Below are 26,164 nucleotides of genomic sequence, written 5' to 3' on the forward strand. Positions count from 1 at the left end.
ACAATAATGTTCAAATGCCATGTCTCCTAGCTTTTATGCCGTTTGGCTCTTTAGAATCAACAGATGGTCATTTTCATTACCATTACAATATGACTAGTTAATGAGCCTGACAGAAATTTTAATTTGTCTTTTTAAAGAGAAGAAAGACATTTATAATAAAGATACTAAAAAGCCAAGGGCTTCACATTGCATGCAACATGTGCCTACAAATGAGAAACTAAATGTTAATCTGAAGTTTTCTAAGTGTATAAAGAAAAAGCAGTGTGCTAGCCAACAGTCACTGAACAATAAATCATCATGAAACACAGGCAAATTGCTCTTTGTAGGCTCAAAAACTACAGGCAAAAATGTAGTGTTTCTCTAATCAATGGAAAACAATACATACCAGGTAAAAGACTACTCAAATCTAGAAGAGAAATAACCACAAAAATGAGCCAGTTATATTTTAGGTATGAGTGACAAATGTATTTCTTTTTATTGCTTTCTCTAAAGTATTTCAGAAACTGAAGTGTTTTATTTTATTCCACTGTTGGCCATAGTTTGAGCCCTACACACTCCCTTCCCTTTCACCTCAAAGGGAGCGCCTTTGTATGTAGCCACGCATACATCGTTAGTGTAAAGATCAGGCTGGATCTGCTCCCAAATCTTCTTCTTAGGATTCAGTTCCTTGTCAGGCTCTCCTGTTGGGAGAGGGAAAATAATACATAGCTAACATATTAACAAACTGTCATCAGAGATTTCTAGTGAATTGTCCTAGATACAATCTCTGATCTTTAGATATGATAAGAATCTCAATATTTACTTTTAACACTTACCTTATTTTTATGACATCAACACTTTTATATCCTTGATTGGTAAAACATCTTGTCATTTCCTTACAAATGTTAAAGGTATTATTTTTTACTCTTTTAAGAAACAGCTGTACAGCTAATTTATTCCCCAAATGATTAGAATGAAAATACAAGATACTGATTTTATCACTACATATAAAAAAATAAAGATTTTGAACAGATGAGAGCATAATTTGATGTGTTGCATTTTTATACATGGCAGAAGCAGCTTATGCTGTACTATATGTTTCTACCAAAAAAAAATGACTAAATTGCTGCTACAGTTCTTAAAGATTTCCTACAGTACTGGAAATAACTTAAGTGTTAGGGTTATCTAGCTAAATATGATAACTACTCTGAATTTCATCTGCTGCCCATTCTACTTGGTGAGATAGAAAGAGAACCAGCTGAATGAGAAAAGAAGCTTGCAAACAATTTGGCTGATAAGGTGCTGATATCTAAAATATATAAAAAACTCATACCACTCAATACCAAAAAAAAACACCCCATTTTTAAAGAGTAATTGGGTCCAAAAGCTAAAGAGTCTTGCACTTATACATGCTTTGAGATTAACCATCAACTCAGATTTATTAAAAAGACTCAAAACTAACTGGAATAATGATCTCAGAAAAGTCTGAATGCAAATTTCCATTTATTATGAGACTAAAACCTGTGCATTCTCAAAAAAAAAAAAAAAAAAGGAAAAGAAAGAGGAGGGAGTGTCAATGTCTTTGTCTTCTTGCTGTAATATTGTGTTCAAGTTATTTTTGGTCGATACTTTAGGGGCTAGATATTGAAATAATTGATTTAAGACTAAAAAAGGAGTGGGGAGGGGTTTTAGCCATTATTCTAAATATATTACGTGCCATCTTCTAAACTTTATGGAATCAATGGTTTTGTAGCTGGAAAATCATTATTCAAAGCCAATTAGCAATTCAAAGGTTTGAGCCCTAAATGCAATTTCTATACCACACTTACTATAACATGAAATGTAAATCTCTAGACACTGAGCACATCAAATGAACATCAAAATGTACCAGCAGACACCTTAAGCTTTAAAATGTAAAACATATGCTGAAAAATAAAGTACGGATAAATCATGGCTCTCTCTGGGAAAAGAAAAAAAAATACAGTAAGACTAATGATCTGTTGCATACACAGTATTAACTGTTATTTCCTTTCAGATTTACTGCTACAGAAGCAGTAACTGATGTGCATAAGCAGGATGAGAATTAACAGACCTCACGTCCCCAAGTTTATCAATTATTTGATGCTGTTCAGCTTGGTCAAGCATTTTATAAGTTATAAGAGTATAATTCAAACAACTGCATGGGCCACTTAAATGTTAGGTTTTTCCCTTTCACTTTAGAAAATGTTTTATATGTTATCTACATATTCATTTACTAAAGCACAAGGAGAAACTATGAATATGAAAGGAATTTTAGACTGCAATGATGTAGATATAAACACACACCAACAGCCAAACAGATTGAAAGATTAAAAAATATGGTAAAGGCAATAGCCCACTCTGGGCTGTTAGCATCTCTAAGCTAAGTCACTGAGTATCTTAAAAAAACTCCACATAACTTAACAGTAATGTCCAGATAATAACAACTGATTCAAGTGCTGAAATATTTACCTGACTTAACAATTTACATAGAAAAATAAAACTTAAAATGCACTCATCTTAAATATTTAAGTAAAACGAAGGCAAATATTAACCTGAAAAGACAAACCAAGATTTTTTTCTTTTTCCTCAGCGTATGCTGAATCTTAAAAGAAAAAGCTCACTTCTATTTTCATTCCATTCCAATTTAGAAAAATAATATTTCAGGTGCGTCAGGTATAAACATGACATCCTAACCAAAAGCACAAGGTTTGGGGAAGTGTTTTGATTTCCTGGTAAGCAGTGGTGATTGTGTCCTCCTAGAACCAAAAGGCAATATAGTCTTTTAATTTCTGCTTTTCCTCTTAAGAGGTCTTCCACATTTATGAAAGAAATGTTTATTCTACATCTGCCAAGCATCCTTTCTTTACTGCTTCAAAAGACCTATTTGGAGAAACTTTCTCACATATTAGGAAGCTTCATCTGTCTCAGGAGCACTTTGCTAGAAAGAAGTAACAATATGAAATGAACCTTCCTTTTAGATTATTAAAAAAAAAATGAATTTCAACTTAGAGATTTCCTCTAAATCCTAAAGGCTAGTAAAAGCATATGCAAGTATATTACTAGGTTGACTTTGAGAATTATACATTTTTGGCTCCCTGTCTGAACTTTTCATCTCTTCATTTTTCTGTTGCATTCTGAGATAATCTAAACTTAAATGATTTTGTAGCATATTAACTGGTTCTCTATCCATATCACACTCTTATGTAGGTATCAAAATTAGTATTTCACTTAGGGTACAATCTCTCTCTGGTGCTTTATGCAATTTGAGTGTTTTATTCAATTTGTTTTATGCAAATTGAGGAATAATTAGACAGTTGTGCTTAATGTACCATCTTATGTCAATCTCAATAAACAAAAATATCACTAACAATGCTCATTTAGTGTAAAGTCTTACAAGTCATATACAGGAGTGATTTTAAACATTCCAAACATAGCTTTCAGAACCATGATTCCCAAACTACAAACAGTAACTAATAAATACTTACCAGGGAAAGCATCAAAAGTAATTCTGTCCCCAGGAACAGATCCATTAGGAGGTGCCAAGATTTCTACTTTCTCTGGTGAACTTGCACACATCACCATTGCCTGAGATACTACTCCCCTCATCTTTGCAGGTTTCAGGTTACAAAGTAAAACCACCATCCGATTTTGCATCTGTGTGAAATATACATTGATGATTAAAGATGTACAAAGATTTAGAATAATCTTATCTAGAATACATTAAGGTACATCTAATATGCTAAATATCAAATGTTTTATTTTTGTGGCTGTTTTATCCTTATCTGTGTCCAAAATCTTTTATGTTGTTAAAGAAGTCTTATATCAACACGAAAAAAAAAAAAATTCTACAAACTGACAATGCATTATAGATCAAACAGCAGAGGCAATAATATTTCACTTAAAAATAAAGAAATGACTGAGTGAAACAGATTTGGTTTTAAATTTCATTGCTAGTTCTCATGTACTAGCAATGAGACTCATAAAGTTGATCTCCCTGTTTCCTCACAAAATGAGGGAAATGATATAAAGACGCCACAAGGATTAAATCACAACATATATATAAAACATTTAGCTTAGCAACAGCACTAAAATAAATACATGTTTTTTTTCTCCTAAATGCTTGATCACTTTCAATACTATGCAAGATTCATTTCCTAAATTAAAAAACACTGATCACTTTACAATTTAAGCTTTATGCACAGCACAACAGCGACAGCTATTTCTATAATTTGTTACAGAAGTAAACAGAAATTTCTTTAAACTTCAAGAGTTGAAGTCTCAATGTTTTCCTCAATGAGCAAAAATAAGGGACACAATTGTTTAAATTCTTTCAGTAGGTTTAAAACAAAATAACATACAAGGGTCACTGCATGTGGAGACAAGACACATTCTAGATGAAACATGGTTTTATAAATAAATGTTATGTACAAATTTATCCCCCACATTCTAAGATTTAAAAAAATAAACCTAAGGTTCAAATGGAAAAGGCCCCCTTTTTGGTGATCTTCATGAATTCTTATTCTCTTCAGACATTAAATGACGTTAAGATGCCACATATATGGGAACGTAATAAAAAAAGTTACATTAAATATGTACAAGAAAAACAACAGGGTTAGCCAGATGCAATCTGTTAAGAATGACAGCTGTAGACTTTTACCTTAGAAAAATAAACAAATGTACAAAATTTGGTATACAGTTTTAAGGAGCTAAGTGCAGTTACCTTATAGACTGCTGACTAATACTGATTTGATGGTTAGATACAGATATGTATATAAATCACTTTGCATATGGTTGTGAATGATAGCTTTTGGAAGAGAAGAACTAGTCTGTAACTTAGGAGAACAAAAAAGTTGAAGCCCCAATGAGGAGGAGTTTTTTGAATTTAAGCTGGCTCACGATCAATTGGTTCTTTCTCCAGGGCTCCGCATGAACCTAACTTCATAAGTTGTTATGAGAGGGTCCTGGTCCTATACAAAATGAATGTTCAAAAGAAAAAGCACACACCAGTGTCGTCTATCTTTTTTCATAGATAAGAGAAATTTCTCCACTGATCTCCTTAATTCCATCTTTCTTCCCTCAACAAAGCAACCAGATGATAATATTAATATGTGAGACAGACCATATTACCCCTTAGCTCAAAAATCCTCCAGTGGCTTTCATCTCATTCAGAAAAAAAGCCAAAGTCTTTACTATGATCTGTAGGACCCTACAGCATTTGGCATCCTTATCTCTGACTTCATCTCCCATGACATTTCCCATTATTTAGTCTGCTACAATGACACTGGCTTCCTGCTGTTCTTTGAACATCTCAGGATAACATCTGATTCAGGGCTGCCTGAAAATGCTATTCCATAATACAGAACAATTTGTTTTCTTCATTTTCTTAGACCTTTACTTAAATACCACTTTGCTCTTCCCTGGCCACCTTTTTCCCCTAGCTTCAGTATTTTCTAGATTCTTTCCTTACTTTATTTTTTTCCTGATATTAACACACTACATATCATGGAAGTTCTGATTCTCCCATGGGGGTATGAGCTTCACAAGGGATATGAGCTTCCCATAGGGATATGAGCCTTTTGTTTATTTTATTATTATTATTGGCAGTGGTGGGCCTTTGTTGTGGCACGCAGGCTCTGAGCTGCAGCGTGCTACCTTTAGAGCACACAGATTACTAAACCTGCTGCTACACACAGAGTTTTTTCTAGTTGCCCCATGGATGTGGGATCTTAGATCCTCAACCAGGGATCAAACCTACATCCGCTGCATTGGAAGGCAGATTCTTAACTACTGGACAACCAGGGAAGTCCCAGGGTTTTCTTTTTTTTTTTGTTTGTTTTAACAAATCTATCATTGATCTATCTACCTCTCTTGCTTTCTTTCTTTCCATTCATTTGCCTACAACAGTTTCTGGCACTGTGCAGATTCGCAGTAACTATCAGCATCTAGAAATAAGAATGAATTAACGTAGGGATTTGAGCAAGTTCACAAAGTCAATCAGCAAAAGACTTGGCAAAGAACCAAGAGGCAGAACTATTTTAATGTTGAAGACTATGGTCTTTGCAGTATCTCTGAAGTACCATGGAGCAGAGGAAATAGGTAGATGATGCAAATTACTATAGAAGATGTCTAGAGAGAGCAAGTTAAAAATTATTAATGTCTTTGACATTGCAAATATAGATATATTTAAATATCTAAATAATAAAATTTCAAAACATGCTATTTTTAATGAATAAAGAAATACCATTAAAAAGTTCAAGTTCAACCTTCACAATCCCCTCTCCTCTTTCTTCTTCCAGTATGAAAATACTTGAGCTATAAAGATAAAAAGCTTGTTTTCTTAATTTTAGATTGGTGCTTTCTGAGCTTGTATAATGGTGATTTTTAAATTAAAATCAGGGAATAAAATTCTATGATGGAACAGTGATGATAAAATAACAAACTAAAAATACTTTTAAAAATTGAGAAAAAATAATACATCATTTCTTCTTTCTATGGTCATGACTTTGATCTTAATTTACAGATCTTTTGCAAGTTTTTGATAGTTCTGTGCATTTTTTGGTGGATTTATCATATTCAAATAATCAACTGAATTAATCAATACTGACTCATGTTGTGTGGTTTGATACAAAATTACAGGAAAAAACATTAAGAGGGACTGACACCAAAATACATATGTAGAAATAATTTTAGTTATATAGATTACCTGTTCAAGAGGAACATGATTCACCAGGCCACTGACCACTGTTCTTGGGGCTGTTTCTCCAACATCTACTTCTTCTACATACAAAGAATCTGCATCAGGGTGTTTTCTGGCAGTGATGATACAACCAATTCGAAGATCCAGACGGGAAACATCAACAGGCTTAGAGTCAGCACTTCCTGCTACTGGTTGCTGTTTTTTCTCCTTTTTCTCTCCTAAAAAATAGTTACAAAGGGTAAATTTCAGAAGTAAAACAAAAATACAGTATGAAAATCTCCACAGTATTGATTCTGATGAGTTTAAAAGAAAAAAAAAAAAAAGAGGGTTTATTTTCTATCTTCATTTAAGTAACAAAGGAAAGAATTATCCATGTCATAACATCTTGAATCCCCTCTAAGCTATTTCTCTGTTGAACTGTCTATATCTCTAGTTAAAGACACAGAGTAGATGTTGGTAATCTATGGCTCAAGGTCAAATCCAGCCTGCTGCCTGTGAAATAGTTTTACTAAAACAAAATCATGTTCATTAATTTATATATTGTCTATGCATGCTTTGGTACTCTGGCAAAGTGGAGTAATTTTAACAGAGACTTTATAGCCTGTAAATAATCCTCTATAGAAAAAATTTCCCTTTCCCTGAAACAGTGGGAAAAAAATCCTTTAAGATTTACTGTGACTCTATAAGAGTAAAAAATTATTTAGAAAGAATATCATAAGTAGCCAACTGACAGCATGAACTACAGTCAAATATAATTTCACAGATAAAATGTGTCTCTCACCACTTAAACATACCAGTACATACACAGTGAATTTCTCCATTTCTTATACTCCTCTGAAGACTTATTAGGACTTTAGATTTGTCTACAGAAACTAGTTAAGTGGAAGAAAACATTTTATTCTGATTATGTTTTCAAAATTTTACTTTTATTTACATGCTAATAATATAACTCTTATAAGCATAAGATCACTTTAGCCATTCAGTCAAAATGCAACTTGAATATAGTTCAAATTCCTAACGTTTACATTTATCTTCTCTGGCAGAAAAAAAAAAGTAAGACAAAACATAAACTCATTTACCTCCTAATCTGTAGGATATAAGCTGTTATGACTTGAAAGCATTGTTTCTTAACTACTTCTTTGTTTCATCTTTGGATAAATATTTACTGAGATCTAAGGCACTGAAAAAAGGAAGAAGAGTGGCCCACACTAGCCAGGCACCAACAGCCTCTTATAAGACAGACAGATGTGGGCTTCCCTGGTGGCTCAATGGAAAAGGATCCACCTGCCAATGCAAGAGACGTGGGTTTGACCCCCGCGATCCAGGAAGGTTCTACATGTGGTGCAGCAGCCAAGCCTGTATGCCACAACTATTGAGCCTGGGCTCTACGAGTGAGCCTGCGCTCCAGAGCCACAGCTACTGAGCCCACAAGCTGCAGCTGCTGAAGTCCTGAGTGCCCCAGGGCCCATGCTCTGCAAGAGAAGCCGCTTCAGTGAGCAGCCAGTGCACCAGAACTGGACAGCAGTGCCCACTTGCCACAACTAGAGAGAAGTCTGCACTGAAGACCCAGCACGGCCACAGATAAAACAAACAGTGTTAAAGGGAAAAAGATATGCATAATGAACATGTGATAAACATTACAAATAAAAAGAAATACAGAAGCACAAGGAAGAGTAATTCTGTCTGGAGTGGGAACAGATGATTTTGCATAAAAGACATTCACAACTTTCACAAAGATTGCTTATAAAAGAGAAGGTAGAGCTAGTTCAAAATAAATGACAAATTTTTAGTATCATTAGCAAATATTTAAAAAAATACCACTTTCTATGTAACATATCAGCAAAGATTTTTTAAAATAGAGACCTAATGATAAAGAAATATATATATATATATAATTACTACAAAAATCTTAATAGTTATCTATGGATAATAAACTATGTATTTATTTTAAAATACTACATATGGCAACCCACTCCAGTATTCTTTACTGAAGAACCCCACAGACAAGAGGAGCCTGCCGAGCTGCAGTCCATGGGGTCACAGAGAGTTGGACACATCTAAGTGACTCAACAACAATAACATACATACTACTGTAACAATATGATATAGCTATATTCATGAATTTTAAAACTTTAGTCTCTAGGAATTTGGAATACCTTTTCCAGGAATCCACATTAGACAGGTGATTGTAAATATGAAATTCCATACCAAGAACTTTGTTAGTCGTCATAAAGAGACTTTAGAAATGTCATTAACAAATGAGTGATGCTCCTAAGTGTAGTACAGAAAGACTGTATGGGTGCCACAGCCCTTGCGAGAGCAGAATTCTGGAATCTGGTGATCTTGGCAGCCAACACTGATGAAAGAGCCCTCTATTCCAGCACTGTCCCATACAGTAGCTGCTGACTCCATACAGTTTTTAACATTTAAATTTAAAATAATTTAAAATTCAGCTCTTTAGTCATACTAGACATGTTTTTTAAACGTTCAGCAGCCACACATGGCTATGTCTACTGTGTCGGATAACCCAGCTATACAGAACAGAAAGTTCTACTGAACACAGGTATTCAAGACCTAGATATCCATTTGGTCTTGGATGCTCCCTCCTCGAAAGGAAGACTTTATTGTCTCATTTAACCACGAGGTTGACTGATCTTGCGGCCACAATACTGGATCCTCTTTGAGGATGGACTTTTTACCAAACTTGTAAAAGCAGCTGCATGAATGTTTTGTGCCTACTTAATAAAACTCATGAAAAGAAAGAATCAGTCTGACCTGCTTTCACTGTAACCACACCACCTAGTGGTGAGGTGTATAGGAGAGGATGCACAGCACCGAGAAGCTATTCATGCTCATCAAAAGGAACTGACAAGAGTTAGGCGCTAAAATGGCTTAGATCAGTTCACCAATCCCTCAGCCCTTTTATATTTTCAAAAAAAATTTTAAAGAGTTTAAGTACCATGAGAGGCATGTGTAATGAATTATAAAAATGTATTTTTTGACATCTGGGAACATGAAGTCCAGAAAGGAATAAAGGAAAGTTAATAAATAAGGAGTCAGATTTATGATTAGAAAAATAGCTTCAGCAGCCAGGTAAGGACAAACTAGAAAGCATGAGGCTTTAACATTAATTCAGATGAGATCATGAGAACCTGGACTACCTGGTGTCACAACGTGCTAAGTCGCTCCAGTTGCGTCAGACTCTTAGTGACCCCACGGACTGTAACCCACCAGGCTCCTCTATCCATGGGATTTGGAATACCAGAGTAGGCTGCCATCTCCTCCTCCAAGGGATCTTCCCAACCCAGGGATCAAACCTGCATCTCCTCTGTCTCCTACACTGGCAGGTGAATTCTTTACCACTGAGCTACTTGGGCAGCCTGAATTACCTGGTAGCACCTAACAAAACGCAGGCACAGAACTGGGCTCCAGAGGGGTTCTGGTGGCAGGAATCACAGCCAAGGCTGATTTTCCTGTGCTTCCCTTCACTGTGCTCTGCAGATAACCGCATTATTCACAGACTGAAGGCTTGTGGCGACTCTGCATCAGGCAACTTTCCTGACACTGTTCTTTCAACAGCGGTTGTCACTCTGTGTCTTAGTGCCACATTCTGGTAATCCTCAAAATATTTCAAATTTTTTCATTATTATTTTATTTGCTGTGGTGATCTATGGTCTGAGATCTTTGATGTCACTATTGTAAATGCTTTGGGGTACCACAAACTATGCCCATATAAAATGCTGAACTTAACAATTGTGTGTGTTCTGACTGTTCGACCATCAGCCAACACATCTGTCTCCTTCCCTTTCCTCGGGCCTGAATTAAGCCAATTAAGAACCCTACAATGAAGAAAGAGAATGCAAATATCTCATTTATAATTTCTATTTTGGTTATATGTTCAAATAATATTTTGAATGTATTAGACTGCAATGTATTATTAAAATTAATTTCTTTTTTTTATTAATGAGATTGCTCAAAAATGTTAAACTATATATACACTTCATGTTATATTTCTATTGGATAGAACTCTTAGAACATTATGGTCCAATAATACCAAAAATGAGTTTAAATGTATATGTTTTTGTTGCATAAAGGTATGACTAAGACATCAATACAAGACTCTGAAGTGTAAAAGCAACAACAAAACTTCAAAAATCTTTGTCACTAAAAAAAAAAGAACCCTACAATGGCCTTTAATAAGTGATCAAGTGAAAGGAAGAGTCACATATTCTTCACATTTAAAAGCTAGGAATGATTAAGCTTAGTGAGGCAGGCATGTTGAAATCCAACACAGGCCAAAAGCTGGATCTCTTGTGCCAAACAGCCAAGTTGTGAATGCAAAGAAAAAAGTTGTTGAAGAAAACTAAAAGTGCTACTCCAGAGAAGACATGAATGATAAGAAAGCAAAACAGTCATGTTGATAATATGGAGAAAGATTTAATGGCCTGAAGAGAAGAGGAAACCAGACATAATATTCCTTTAATCCAAAGCCTAACCCAGAGTCAAGCCTTAACTCTCTTCAATTGTGTGAAGGCTGAGAGAGATGAGAAATTTGCAAAAACAAAAGGTTAAAGCTAGCAGTGCTTGGTTCATGAAATTGAAGGGGAGAAGCTGTCTTCATAACATAAAAATTCAAGGTGAAGCAGCAAGTGCTGTAAAAGCTGCAATTCAGAAGGTCCAGTTAAGATAATTAATGAAGTGGTTACATTGAAGAACAGATTTTCAAGTAGATAAAAATGGTAAGCCTTCTATCATAAGAAGAGGCCACCTAGGACTTCCATAGTTAGAGAGGAGAAGTCAATGCCTGGCTTCAAAGGACAGGCTGGCTTTCCTCTTTGGGGCTAATGTAGCTGGTGACCTTAAGCTGAAGCCAAGGCTCATTTACCATTCTGAAAATCCTCTGGCCCTTATGAATGACACTAAATCTATTCTGCTTGTGCTCTATAAATCGAACAAAGCCTGGATAACAGTACATCTGTTTACGACATAGTTTATAAAATATTTTAAGCCCACTGTTGAGAGACTTTCACCTCACAAGAATGATTTCTTTCAAAATGTCACTGCTCACTGGCAATCCACCTGGTCACCCAAGAGCTCTAATAAAGATGTATAGTGAGATTAAGCTTGTTTTCATTTCTGTTAATACAACATCTATTCTATAGCCCATGGATCAAGAAATAAATTTGACTTTCAAGTCTTATTCTTAAGAAATACACTTTTTAAAGCTATAGCTGCCACATACAGTAATTCCTCTGACAGAATGATGCAAAGTAAATTGAAAACCTTCTGGAGATTATTCACCATTCGAGTTGCCATTAAGAATTCATGGAAAGAGGCCAAATATCAACATTAACAGGAGTTGGGAAGAAGTCAATTCCCACTCTCACGTATAACTTTGAGGAGTTCTAGATTTCAGTGGAGGAAGAAACTGCAGATTGGGCAAGAGATCCAAAATTACAAGTGGAGCCTAAAGATGTGACTAAATTGCTGCAATCTCATGATAAAATATTAGTGAATAAGGAATTGCTTCTAATGAATGAGCAAAGAAAGTAGTTTCTTGACATGGAATCAACTCCTAGTGAAGAGGCTGTGAAGATTGCTGAAATGTAATAAAGGATGTAGGACATTATATAAATTTGGCTGATAAAGCAGTTGGCAGGGTTTGAGAAGACTGACTCCAATTTGGGAAGAAGTTCTACTGTGGGTAAAATGCTATCAAACAGAACTGTGTGCTACAGATAAATAGTTTGTGAGGAAGATTCAACTAATACAGCAAACTTCATTGTTGTCTTATTTTAAAAAACTGCCATAACCAGTCAACCAACAGCAACCATAAGCTTAATCAGTCAGCAGCCATCAACACTGAAAAATGACTCTCCCCCATCAAAAAGATTATGACTTGCTAAAGGTTCAGGGGATGGTCAGCATGTTTTAGCAAAATAACACATTTTTAATTAAGGTATGTACAGTTTTTTTTTTAAGGTATACTGCTATTGACCACTTAATAGAACACAGTATAGCGTAAGCATAAATTTCATATGGAAACCAAAAAATTCTTGTGACTTGCTTTCTTGTGCTATCTCCTTTATTTTGATGGTATGGAAATGAACCTCCAACATCCCTGAGATATGACTATACAGGTTTTGGTAGTCAATTACATATGAAAATTGAGGGACAGTGTTAAGATTGACTGCAAGATTTCTACCCTAGTTGTCTAAGTGGACAGTGATATACTTTTACTTCAGTTCTTACAGATTCCTAAAATGTTAACACCCCAATGCTAGTTCAGACACTCCACTTTGACTGAAATATTGCTTTCCTATCTTCATGACTACTTCTAAGCCAACTTTCTATCTGTGATTTCTCTGAAACTGTTCTCTACAAATACATTCAAATTCAGTCATAGCAAACTACATGTGGTTCTCTACTTTCTGGCTTTAGTTACGCTAGTCCCTCCACCTCAAGTCATGCTCTTACCCTGCCAACCTGGTCAACCTTTACACAGCCCTGAGGGTCCATCTTTAATGTTCCATTATCCTACTGTTCTTAAACTTCATTCTAATTCATAAAAGTTTGAACTTTCTTCCTGACACCATTATAAACAATGCTGACATTTGGTAAACTAATCAAGTGCCAAATAAATTTAACTATTAAAAAATACCTTTCTTTTCAGTTTTCTCTTTCATCTTCTTTTCTTCTTCTCCTCCTCCTCCTTTTACTTGCTCTTTAGCACCAGAAGATACGGTTATTGGTATAGACTGTATCTCATTTTCAGAAACCGTAGAATCAGTTTTTAGTGGAGTACCAGATGGAAATGGTATTTGTTTTACTGACAAAGAAAATGAAATAATGTCATTTATGTTAAACAAACAAACAGAAAACTATGAAACTGTGAATCATATACTATTTTGAAACAAATACAGTTGATATACAATATTATATGTTACAGGTGTTCAATATAGTGATTAACAATTTTAAACATTATACCATATTTATAGTTATTATAAAATATTGCCTATATTCCCCATGATGTATAATATATCCTTGTAGCTTATCTGATACACAATTATCTGTACCTCTTAATCCCCAACTCCAATATTGCCCCCCCTTTCCCTCTCTCCAGTGGTAACCACCCTTTTATTCCCTATATCTATGAGTCAGCTTTTTAAAATTGTATTCACTAGTTTGTTGTAATTTTTAGATTCCATCTATAAGTATTCGACTTTTTCTGTCTGACTTATCTCACTTGGCATAATACCCTGAGTCCACCCTTGTTGCTGCAAATGGCAAAATTTCATGCTTTTTTTATGGCCGAATAGTACTCCATCGTGTGTGTGTGTGTGTGTGTGTTTGTGTGTGTGCACGCGCGCGAGCGCGAGCATGCATGCATATGCCATGTCTCCTTTATCCACTCATCTGTTGATGGACATTTAGGTTGCTTCCACATCTTGGCAATTGCAAACAACACCGCTAGAAAATTGGGGTGGATGTAATCCTTTCTAATTAGAGTTTGGTTTTTTGGATATATATAACTGGGAGTGAACTGCTAGGTCATATGGTAGAATATGAACTCTTCTTAAAAAAGAAAATTCAGCATATATGATTATCAAATCTCTACTATCTAAGACTGTTAAAAGGCTGCCAGGAAATTAAGTATCTTTTAACTATAAAGAATAAATGCATTATTCTCCTTCATTCACTAATGACTAAACTGAGAAAATTACAGATAACAAACATATAAACTAGTTTTTATTATGAACTTACTGTGTCCCAAACACTTTTCAAAATGCTTTATCTGAATTAACTCTTACAATTCTTATAAATACCCTAAGCAGTATCCACATTTATAGACGACCAACCTGACCCAGAAGGTTGACCAGAGAGATTAGAAGTGCAGCTTTTAATTAAATCACAGAGTAAAAGTGCATCTTTCTAAACTCCAATTTTGACACTTTTTGCATGATCTTAGGCAAGATCACTTATCTGCCTTTTCTAAGTTGCTATTTTCTCTTCGGTATAAGATGATAAATGCATGCTGCCTTTCTCATGAGTAACCAAGCAAAAAATCTAACTTAATAAACAATACATGAAGTTAAGAAGCTGGTTCATCACATACATAGTGAATTAGGGATATAAGATTATTTATGCCCAGGCTGTCTGTTTCCAGAGACCACACCTCTTATGGTTTGGCAAGATGGCATGTTTTTCACTCAGGTTTTCTTTTAACCTGAGAACAATCAGTTGGAAAGATGTTTTAGTAATAGTCATTTTTATATCAGAATTAATAGACAGCAGCATTACTTGTTCCTAATTTTATTTCAAAAAATGTTTTAAAGAACACTGCTCCAGCAATGTGAAAAACATATTCACTGCCTAGTAAACATGGGAGAATATAATCTTATGAGGGATTATGACATGCCTTATTTTCCAGCCAATATTCAAACCACTTTTCTGAGGTATTTGTAAAGTTCCTTGGAAGTTACTGCTTCGTTTAGTAGTGAGAAGCTCCATCTATTCCTATTTTATTAATGTTGTTTTATAATAACATGACTTTATCTAGACACTTTTAAAACAGTAAAAACTTTCATTTACAGGTGAAATGATAATTATCTGCTGATTTGGATAACTTAAAAAAGAGTATTTGATTTCAGGCAAATTACATCTCTAAGCTTCAATGTATAAAACAACAATATCTGTGTACAAAAGATCTTAAGGATAAAATACATAACGTATATGAACCACTTGGTAGTGCCTGGCATACAGCAAAACTTAATAAATGTAAACTAAATACTATCATGGCTTATTTTCAACAACTATTCAATAGGGAACAGTGATGATTGAGTTTAATAGGGAATCAGTGATGATCACAGTAGAGATTAAAAGTGCAGTTCTCTAAACTCCAATTTTGGCACTTTTTGCATTACCATAGGCAAGATCATATATCTGCCTTTTCTATGTCTGTATTTTCTCTTCAATGAAAGAGGATAAATGCATGAGAAGGGCAGCTGTGAAGATGAGATGAGTAATCAGCATAAAATCCAACTTAATAAAGGGTGTAATAATTATTGTTATGAATCAACCTATCATTTCTATAATTAATCACCTCCATTTTGAATTTCTGCCTTAATTAGCTCTTGTTTCAATCCTTCAATTTCCTTCTTCAATTTAGCATTTTCAACTCGAAGTTTCTTCTCTTCTCTCAAAGTTGCCTGCAAAACTGGGATCAAGAACCACCAGTTAAGATATAGCTGTGTTTTTTAAAAGGTTTCTTATGAATACTACTTGATAAAAGCATAGCCAGTATAAACAAAGCTAGAACCATGTTTCACCAGTTCCTTTGTATCAGTTTAATATTTATTAAAACAACATGATATTTAAAAGAGAAAGGGAGAAAATCTGTGAAGTAAAAACAACAGAAGAGGTTTTATCAATCATTTTCCTAGCTTTTATAAAAATGCTATGACAATGTTAGAACCTCATTCAGTGTCAGTAACAGATTAACTGAATGACAAATATCAGATATATTAAACTTTTTTCAAAAGTCTAAGATCTAATAATGATACCAAACAATAAAAAATTGTTCTCATTTCTTCCTTTTTAATCAGTATCTTGTGAAAGGAAATGAAAACTCTTTAATTCCTAATGTCTCAAAGTAGAGCTGGTGAAACATTAAATGAAATGATTTGCCCAACATAGTGTGTTAAAGGTGAGCAATAGGGTACACAAAATATAAAAAACAAGGATTCTCAGTGGGGTTGGTACCGCTCTCTAGGTGGGACTTTGAAAATCTGTAAGGGAATTTTTGGCTGTCATGAATAATGGGAGCCAGTACTAGCATTTGGAGGGCAGAGGTCAGCAATTTTAGATGTTCTGCAATAGGTTAAATACTCCTGTGAAATGAAGAACTGTCTCACATCCTGCAGGATTTTGCAGTGACATTGTACGATGCACAGGTGAAACCCTGTTTATTATTTGAGCCTAATTTCTAGTTATTTTTTACATTTAAACATTTTTAAACATTTTCATTACACTCTGAGTTTCTAGTAATCAAGTATCATGCAAATCAAGAGTGGACTGTACTTTGTTTTGTTCAAGAATTCTACTAAAGAAACATCACTCATCATTTTGAGTAAGTCAAAAACATGACTCAAAGCTGATTTTGGTATCTGAGTTGCCAACACAAAGGCACACTATTATATCAATCTGTACTACGCCTGCTGCATTTTTGCTGATTCCCTGTATGTGAATCCCACAGCATGTGATTCTCTCGTGTCAAGCAGTATAGTCCTGCCCATGTATTTACTTACATATACATATTTATTACGACTATTCTCCATAAATTACTTTCTTTTTAATTCTCTTCTATATTACATACATCTCTATAACCTCTTCATCTTTCTAATGGAAAGAAATATTAAGAATTTTAAAAAATAGTAAGAAAAATCCTTTTTAAATTTTAAGAAAAACAGTAAGAAAAAGTATTTATAAAATATTATAAAAATAAATAAAACAGTATTTAAAAAGAATAAAAATTAGATAAAGGGAAAAATTTTTAGATAGTAAATGTAGGATTCTGTAAGTCATTGAGTTTTATGTAGCAGAGAAAAGCATTTATTTAAATAAGTGATGGTAAAAGATTTTGGAATTTTCATAGCATTACCACAGGCTATTGAGAAATAAAATATACAAAAAACAACCTAAATTCTGGAAGCAGAAATTTAGATTTGATATTTTTTTGAAAACATCATAGCAATATCAAGGTAAAACGTAAGCACTGGAAAAACTATAAAAGTCATTTCAGAAAATACCGGAAAAGAGAACAATGTGAAAGTAAAGATTTTCTTTTACATGAAGTTAAAGGAGATATTTGAGTTTCTATTTGATTTTACCCAGCTTTCTTCATTTTTAGTGTCTAGCTCCACACCAAATTATTTTAAATATTAATTTTTTATTAGTCTTGAATTAATACCTTGTTTTCTCTAAATATTACATGTTCACCATACACCAATTCTAACTTATCTTAACCCCAGAATATTTGTTCACTCACAATTGCAATATTAAAAGAATACAGAAGTCATCATCAAGACTGTGAAGTAATATTGTACCTGGTAAACGTATTTTTTTTGCTGTCACTATATGAATTCATTTTAAGTATCTCCCTAGAAAACTTAAATTTTCAAATTTTCTTACTTGCTTTCTCCTTAAGAAGAGCAACTTGTTGCTTAAGATATTCAATAATTTGATCTGCTTCTGCACCCTTCTGCTCCAATCTCTTCAGAACAGCATCACTGGTTGCCATTTTTGCCAAGAAACGGCAGAAACTCCTAAATGAAAAAATGAAAATGATACATTATACTGTAGAATGAGTAAGTTTATTGTACAGGACACCATGAACAAGCAGTCTGAAAGGAAAAACATTTTCTAGTGCAATAGAACCATATATTAGAAAAACAAATCAGTTAAGAGGCAGAAATGTTAACAGATTAATTCCTCACTCTGATTGGAAAAGAAAATCAATTTTTTCCCAAAAGCAGAAAATACAATATTTAATCATATTTCAGGTTGGAAAGTTTTAAAGCTTATGTCACTTTAAGACAGGAACACTAAGAGACAGACTAATAACAACCTTAACTAAGAGATAACTGAATGCTATACCTGAGTTCCAAAGTAAAGACAATTACTGAATTTCTTCTTTATATGTTCCTTTTTATATTTCTTATATTTTTATATTTCTTCTTTATATGTTTCTTTCATATATATATCTTTCATTGGATATTTCTACTGTCTATTCAATTATGTACAAACTTACATGTAAGGAAGAACATGTAAATTAGGAAAGACAATATTAAAGGAAAAAGATCAACAATTAGGAAAATATCAATATTAATCATTTACACACTGAGATATAATGTCAGTGCATATTATATATATATATATAATTCTATATACATAGATACTGACATTATATATAGAATTCTATATATTATAAAATTCTATATAATAAAATACATTCTAATATAATATCTATTATATACACATACACTGACATGACATATATAGAATTCTGTATGTTATATAATTTGATTTTCTTTTGTAGAAGAAAATAGAATTTTAATTTTATAATAATTCATAGAAATTAGAAGACATCCTATCAGTATGCAGATAATGCATATATAAGCAAAATTCTGAGATTAATTCATCATGTTCAAAAGTTCAAACCTTTGAAGCCAAATTCATAAAATTTATACTGCCAAATATTAAGACAGTTATGACGACAAAAGGTTAATCATTAACAATATTAAGAATTGCTTTTTACCTAATTTAACATCAGTTTACAGTTCAAAGAATGACACAAACATTGTTGAAATAGTTCTAATTTTAAATAAATGATACACATTCAGTGGTGAAATTTTTTTATTAAAAAACTGTCTAATAGTGGACAAATAATATAAGATTGTTTTAAATTTCAAATTATTAGGCAAAGAATACTGAGATTTTTTTTTTATAAAAAGAAAACCAACCCTCAAAAATCTTTATGCTGACAGTGACAGTGTATGATATAGAAGTTTTAAAAACCCTATAAAAATAAAGTTGCTGGTAATAAAGAAAATATAAATGGGGCAAAGGTGGTTAATCTGGAAAAGCCACAGTAAACTGCTCCATGGGCTATTACTTAATAGCTTAGAAAAATAGAGGGAAAAAAATGTACAAGAGTGAAAATGAAGATATAACTTCTTAAATTCTGCCAATTTTTTTTTTTTTACCAAAACTGAATATGCAATAACCCTGTTATTGTTCCTCAAATGTCTGCAAAGCCAGAATTTTAAGAGAAAAATACACGGACACATGATGAAACTTCAAAGTTAAAAAGTTATGTTTTTTAAACTTTTAGGATCCCAGTTACAGCATTCTTTTAGTTTGACATCTATTTCAGTTTAACGTAAGTAATAACCAAATATTACATATTTCAATAGATGAAAACAGCTATCGCTAACAAAACAATAATTTGATTTGGCATAAGTTGTTTGGTGTAAGTTGTAACTTTTGCTTCCATACCAATGAAAAATTTGATGAGTGATGCTAAGATGAATGTGAAATTAGTGATACAAATTAGAAAAAACCCTAGTAAACTTATCTTAACAGATACGAAATAAATAGATTTAAGTGTAAAACAGGTCTCATAAATTGAACAGTAGGTCCACAAAGTCATCTCATAAATACATCAAGTTGCTTAGAAAACCAAATATGAAACATGTGCCCTAACTTACAAAACACAGCTTCAAAACTAAGACTAAAAATAATTCACAAAATACAGGTAATAAATCCTAGTCTACAAGCAAAATTGATCTATAACTTTACTGAAATAAATCTATTAACTACCTGGAAAACATAGTTATAATAATGGGTTACGTAAAATATAACTTGTGATACATAATGAAGCACAGGCTAAGTTTAGGAAAAGAGAATGCCATGTTTCAAAACACAGAAACACAAGTAAGTTAAACATATAAATAGATGTACACAAAAGAGGAAACAATGAGATAAAGGGAAATGATAGAATAATCCTCAAAATCTTTGTTATCTAATGGTGAGAAGTTAGGATATATATAGTGAAAAGACGAGCCATTCCAGGGAAACCAATATATTATTATCACAAACTGAAAACAGGAAAAAATTACAGCTAGTTAAGACAAGCTGATAATTCATTTGGTAGAAAATGTTTTAACGTCAGCTTTAAACATATCTATAAGCAAACTTTATTTTATAAGTAAACTTTAAACATTTTTATAAGAAGTTTTTTTCTCAATAAAATGTATGTATCTCTCACTCAAATACAAACAGATAAAACACAATCCAACTTTTCTTATAAATACCGCAGGACACTAATATACTATCCGTATAAATATACCAAATATATTAATTTAGTTAATATATTATAAACATAAGTATAATTTATATCCTTAGCCATAAGTGTAAGCACTTGCTTAGATTAAGGTCTAGTTTTAAACTGGTAAAAAGCAGAACTTGGAAACATAAACTACCTGAAACATTCAATAAAAATGAATTCTCTAACTACTAAGTGGATAAACAAAACAGGAGAAATAAGAAAGAAAAAAGAAAACAGTAACAGACAGAAATGTTACCGGAAAACACTTATGTGAGCCATGAAATCGTAAAATACTTAGAATACAGAAGGATCCTATTCAACCATTCATACATAAAATAATTGTGGATGAAGCCATCTCGATTTTCTTCAGGTACCGGTCAAAGAAGCGACTGGCTACCCACTCCAGGATTCCTGCCTGGAGAATGGACAGAGGAGTCTGGTGGGCTACAGTTCATGGGGTTGCAGAGAGTCAAACACCACTGAGCAACTAACACGTCCATTTTCCACTTTCATGTTCAGGGCAACAGTGCTAGCTTAACAACAACTGCTTTATGTTCAAACAGATGTTTTATCATTCAGCCCAGGGCTCATTTCACTACTGTGTGACAACTGCTCCACAGTGCTCCGTTTTACACTGAGTATCCACTGGATTTCAAAATTTTACGCCTGCTTAGTCTCCTCAGAGTTTTTAACATGCCAATACATATAGGATTTCTCACAGATGATAAAGTTAATAATAGGTAACTTCTGCAGAGCATTTATCGTGGGCTAGCTTAAATGCTTTACACAGATCAGCCACAAATACAGTAATTATCTCCATTATATATAGAAGAAAAATAGACTTAAAATTAATTTGCCTCAGGTCATGTGGCTAGTTAGTAAATGAGGATTAAAACTTAGGTCTGTCTGATTCTGGAGTTAGCTCTTTTAATGCTCAAGCTATAATTTCAACAAAGGATATGATTATGAAGCACTTCCCAAAGTATTTAGCCATGGAATACTAACAAACGAAAAGCTATTAAAATTTACTTGAAGAAGTATTTTCTACAACAGTTTGGGAATGCTGACTTACTCTGCGCCAAAATTAAAAAAAAAAAAAAAAGATTACGTGATTAAAATAGATATAATACTTAACTGCATGCACAGTAATTACAAATCCAAAACACTTACAGAGAAGAAAACAGTATACCCAGTATATTAACTGTATTTAGATAGTAAGAGTCAAAGCTTTTTTCCCTTTTTCCTCTACTAAATTTTAAAAAATAAATTTTTATGATAAAAAGCTTTGAAAAGTATTAGCTAAGTTACTCTGCCCTTTCACATTGTTTTTTTCAACATAACCACCATATTTCATCAAACCTAAAATGCTGCTGTAAGATATCACTAATCATAAAATCAGGTGAAGCTGGTTTTATGAAATACATGAATTTAGATTGTATCTTAATCATTAAAACACATACAAAAAAGATTATTTCTGAGATTCCTTTTTTTAAGCTTTTTTTTTTAAACTGGATCAACTTTTTTTTTTTTAATTTTTTTACTGAATTTGTTACAATACTACCTGTGTTTTATGTTTTGTTTTGTTTTGTTTTTTTGCCACGAGGCATTTGGGATCATAGCTCTCTGACTAGGGACCAAACTCACACTCTCTGCATTGGAAGGTGAAGCCTTACCCACTGGACTATGAGGGAAGTCCCTGAGAGTCCTATTATTTATAAACGGCTTCCCTTTACTTCAGCAATCTCTTCAGTAGTCTTCCCCACTCTGATTTTACATTGCCAGTATTTTAAAAATTAACAAATCTTCTACCCCAATCTCTCAATGTTAGGAACCAAACAAACAATTGCTTTGAAATGGAAGTTTTAACTGCAGATTTTCATTTTTACTTTATAGTATAGAGAATTCCACAAAAATTTGGAAGTGATTCTCTATTTTTCAAAATATCTGATTTTGCTGTTTCAGAATTGCAATTAGCTGTTTATATTTATATTCTCCTTATATTTATATTTATGTATTTATATACTCCTTTAATTTATATTCTCCTCAGACACTCTAAGCATTGTATCTCATCAAATATAGGATACTGTCTATTGTAAAATGGCTCCAGTAATTAAGGAAAAAACCATAGCTGATTTAACTGATCTAATGCTCTCTTACCTTTAGTCACATCCTGTATTATGTACTGAAATACCTGCTTTGAATTTACTGCTTTTGGCTTTCAAGTATGTGATCAGGGAATGAATTCAAATTTCAGCTCTGCCACTCATTCACTAGCTGTGACTTTATTACTGAAGTATAGCTGATTTACAGTGTTGTGTTAGTTAAAGGTGCACAGCAAAGTAATTCAGATACACACACACACACACACACACACACACACACACACACACACACGTTCTTTTCCAGATTCTTTTCCCATATAGGTTGTTACAAAATATTGAGCATAGTTCCCTCTGCTATACGGTAGGCCCATGTTACTTAACCCATTTTATATAAAGTAGTGAAAGTTACTCCCAAATTCCTAATTTACAGCCCCCTACCCCATCTTTCCCTTTTGGTAACTGTAAGTTTGCTTTCTACATCTATGACTCTGTTTCTGTTTGGCAAATAAGTTCACTTTTAGATTCTACATATAAGTGATATCGTATGATATTTGTCATTCCCTCTCTGACTTAACTTCACTTAGTATGATAATCTCTAGGTTCATCCATGGGGCTGCACATAGCATTATTTCATTCTTTTTTATGGCTGAGTAGTATTTCATTGTGCATATGTATGTGTGTGTGTGTGCACACGTGTGTTTCTATACACACCGTATCTTCTTTAACCATTCATCTCTTTGATGGACATTTAAGTTGCTTCCACTTCTTGGAATAAATAATGCTTAGGTAAACACTGGGGTGCGTGAATCTTTTCGAATTACAGTTTTCTTCAGCTATCTTCCCAGGACTGGGATTGCAGGATCATATGGTAGGTCTAATTTTACTTTTTCAAAGAATCTCCATGCTGTTATTCACAGTGGCTGCACCAATTTACATTCCCACCAACAGTGCAGGAGGGTTTCCTTTCCTCCACACCCTCTACAGCAATGATCATTTGTAGATTTTTTTGATGATGGCCATTCTGACTGATGTAAGGTGATAACTCACTATAGTTTTGATTTGCATTTCTCTAATAATTAGTGACGTTGAGCATTTTTCATGTGCCTTTTGGCCACCTGTATGTCTGCTTTGGAGAAATGTCTATTAGATATTCTGCCCATTTTTTGATTGGTTTGCAAGGTGAGCACCACAATAATCCAGTTAACATCCTTTACCATACACAGTTACAATTTTTTTTCTTATGATGAGAACCATCAAGATTCAGTCTCCTATTTTCTAATATGCAAAACTATTATTAACCATAGTCACTATGGTGTACATTACATCCCTGTGACAATCATTTTACAAGTGGAAATTTGTATTTATTCTTGACTGTTTTTCTTTACTCACCAGAGCCTTCTTCCCCTTTACGAATGAGGAACAGGGGATGCTGTAGGGCGTAAGGGATGGCTATGAGAGTATGGCTAAGAGAAGACAGGCCATGTATTTCAAACACTATGGCCATTAACACAGAAAAGCTTTTTGTCCAGTGATATGTACATAAAATTTTAAAAGGGATATGTCTTGGTTTCCCAAGACCCTCTACCAAACAAGGTCATCTTTTATCTGGTCAGATTTTTCCCTATAGGATTTAAACAAACCTTTACCTTATAGGTGCACTCACCACTATTTTTTTTTTCCATTTCTAATCCAAGAACACAGTTAATAATAGTAGCCACTATTTTAATGGGCCTGGCATATTACATACACTGTCATTTAATCTTTACAATCTTGTGACACAATATTTCCAGTTTATAGATAAACTCAGAGAAATTATGTGACTTGTCTAAAACCATTCAAATATTAAACAGTAAAGCCATGATTTTAACTTGTGTTTGATACTCCTAACCTCACACTAGGAGTCATTTTAAAGTGTTCCCCAAACAAAATTAAAAAAGATTAACTCATCATCCATTAATATTCTTGCATAACTAAATTATGAGGACGGAACGTCTCACTGGCCATTTCTAACCACCCCTAGTTAAGCCACCACAACTCCTCAGAATTTATGCACAGGTCTCCTACCTGGTCTTTCACCCTATTCTCTCCAGTCTATTCTGTAGAGCAGCCAAAGAGATCCTTTCAAAAAGGCAGTCAGGATATAACCCTTCACTGCTCAAAACCCTTCAATGACCTAGATGCCCTTCAAAATCCTTCATGACCTGTTCCTGCTCTCTGATTCTTTCTCTAGCTTTAACTCCTTCACTCAACTCTGACCAAAGGCTTCCTTGCTGTTCAGGCGAGTTTCTGCCTGATGGCTTTTGCAGTGTTTGATCCCTCAGCCTGACTCTACTACCGCAAAATACGGTTGGTGTTTAGTCACTAAATGCCGTCTGACTCTTTGTGACCCTATGGACTCTAGCCCGTCAGGCTTCTCTGTCCATGGGGATTTTCAGGCCAGAATACCGGAATAATTTGCCATTTCCTTTTCCAAGTGAGCTTTCTGGACCAGGAATTGAATCTGTGTATCCTGCATTGGCAGATGGATTCTTTACAACTGAACCACTAGAGAAGCGCCGCGCCCCCGCCCCAAACTAGTCTTACAATTAACTCTCTTGTTTCTGGCACCTCTACTTGAGAGTGACCTTTTCAGTGAGACCTTCAATGGCCACACTAAAATTTCAAGCCATATCCCCCTTCCCAGCTTTACTACTTTTCTTTTCAGCACCCATTACTACCTAAGACACGGTCATGTTTTAAACTTCGTTTAATATATGTCTTCCTCAATTAAACATGAACTACGGGAGAAAGGAATTTTTATCTGTTTTACTCAGTCTTTTTACCAATGCCTAAAACTGTGCCTGGAACACGGTGGACCTGTGCAAAGAGCGAATTCCTATCACTGCACCCAGTGATCTCTCACACACACAAAAGTAAACATATTTGCGCATATACTTTTTCCACTAACATCCTTTCCCTCGGCCCCGCGTCCCGTTTTACAAACTTGGCTCCTTCAAGAGGTCCCAAGCTCGTCCATGTTTCCTCAGGCCTAGATCCGCGTTGCTGTGCGGGGTCTTCCCACTAGTACCCGCAGGCCAGGTCCTATCTCCCGAAGGCCAGTAAGGGAACGAGGACTCCTACGATCGTAATCCGCCCTCCCCGGGACCCAATGCGGACAACACTCACATGTACTGGTGGACTGATGCACCTCGGGAGCCTCGGCCGGGAGCAGGTAAGTAGCGCCTCCGCCTCACGGAGGCAGTGAGAAAGGACCCAATAAGGTGTCCTCGTTAAACGCCCGAGCGGTCTACAGAGTCCACTCCAAATTCTCTGTCCCCCGCTTTCCTGTGCCCAGCCACACCACATTCCCTGTAGTCCATTCCCTCAGTAAATAACGCCAATCATCCTGCACCTCTTCCTCGGTCTCTACATTTTCGCGCCAGGTTGGGCAAGAGGCAAGATGCCAGTCGCCGGGGTCTTTCCTTAGAATTCCGTCGC

General features: G+C 34.3%; 1 protein-coding gene across 3 annotated transcripts; it reads right to left on the reverse strand.

Annotated features, from left to right (window-relative positions):
• Positions 1 to 452: 452 nt before the first annotated feature.
• On the reverse strand, positions 453 to 26,147 carry AIMP1 (aminoacyl tRNA synthetase complex interacting multifunctional protein 1). Of its 3 annotated transcripts, none has more exons than XM_020901202.2 (7): positions 25,853 to 26,147; positions 17,888 to 18,021; positions 15,801 to 15,914; positions 13,359 to 13,526; positions 6,704 to 6,915; positions 3,486 to 3,654; positions 453 to 680 (listed from the first exon to the last, which is right to left on the reverse strand). In XM_020901202.2, coding segments are annotated over exons 1-7 (966 nt in total). In that variant the 5' UTR covers positions 25,855 to 26,147; the 3' UTR covers positions 453 to 513. The 3 variants fall into 3 exon arrangements, with proteins under 3 accessions (XP_020756861.1, XP_070308352.1, XP_070308353.1); XM_070452251.1 differs by lacking the exon at positions 25,853 to 26,147 and adding an exon at positions 25,671 to 25,825; XM_070452252.1 differs by having other exon boundaries at positions 493 to 708.
• Positions 26,148 to 26,164: the final 17 nt, after the last annotated feature.

Source organism: Odocoileus virginianus, chromosome 21 (assembly GCF_023699985.2).
Source record: "Odocoileus virginianus isolate 20LAN1187 ecotype Illinois chromosome 21, Ovbor_1.2, whole genome shotgun sequence".
NCBI classification, from domain to species: Eukaryota; Metazoa; Chordata; class Mammalia; order Artiodactyla; family Cervidae; genus Odocoileus; species Odocoileus virginianus.

Coding starts and splice junctions, on each gene's coding strand:
- AIMP1 (XM_020901202.2), bottom strand. Junction 15,915..17,887: donor TCTTCTTAAGGAGAAAGCAA/GTAAGAAAATTT, acceptor TCTTGATCCCAG/TTTTGCAGGCAACTTTGAGA. Junction 681..3,485: donor TACTTTTGATGCTTTCCCTG/GTAAGTATTTAT, acceptor CTCTCCCAACAG/GAGAGCCTGACAAGGAACTG.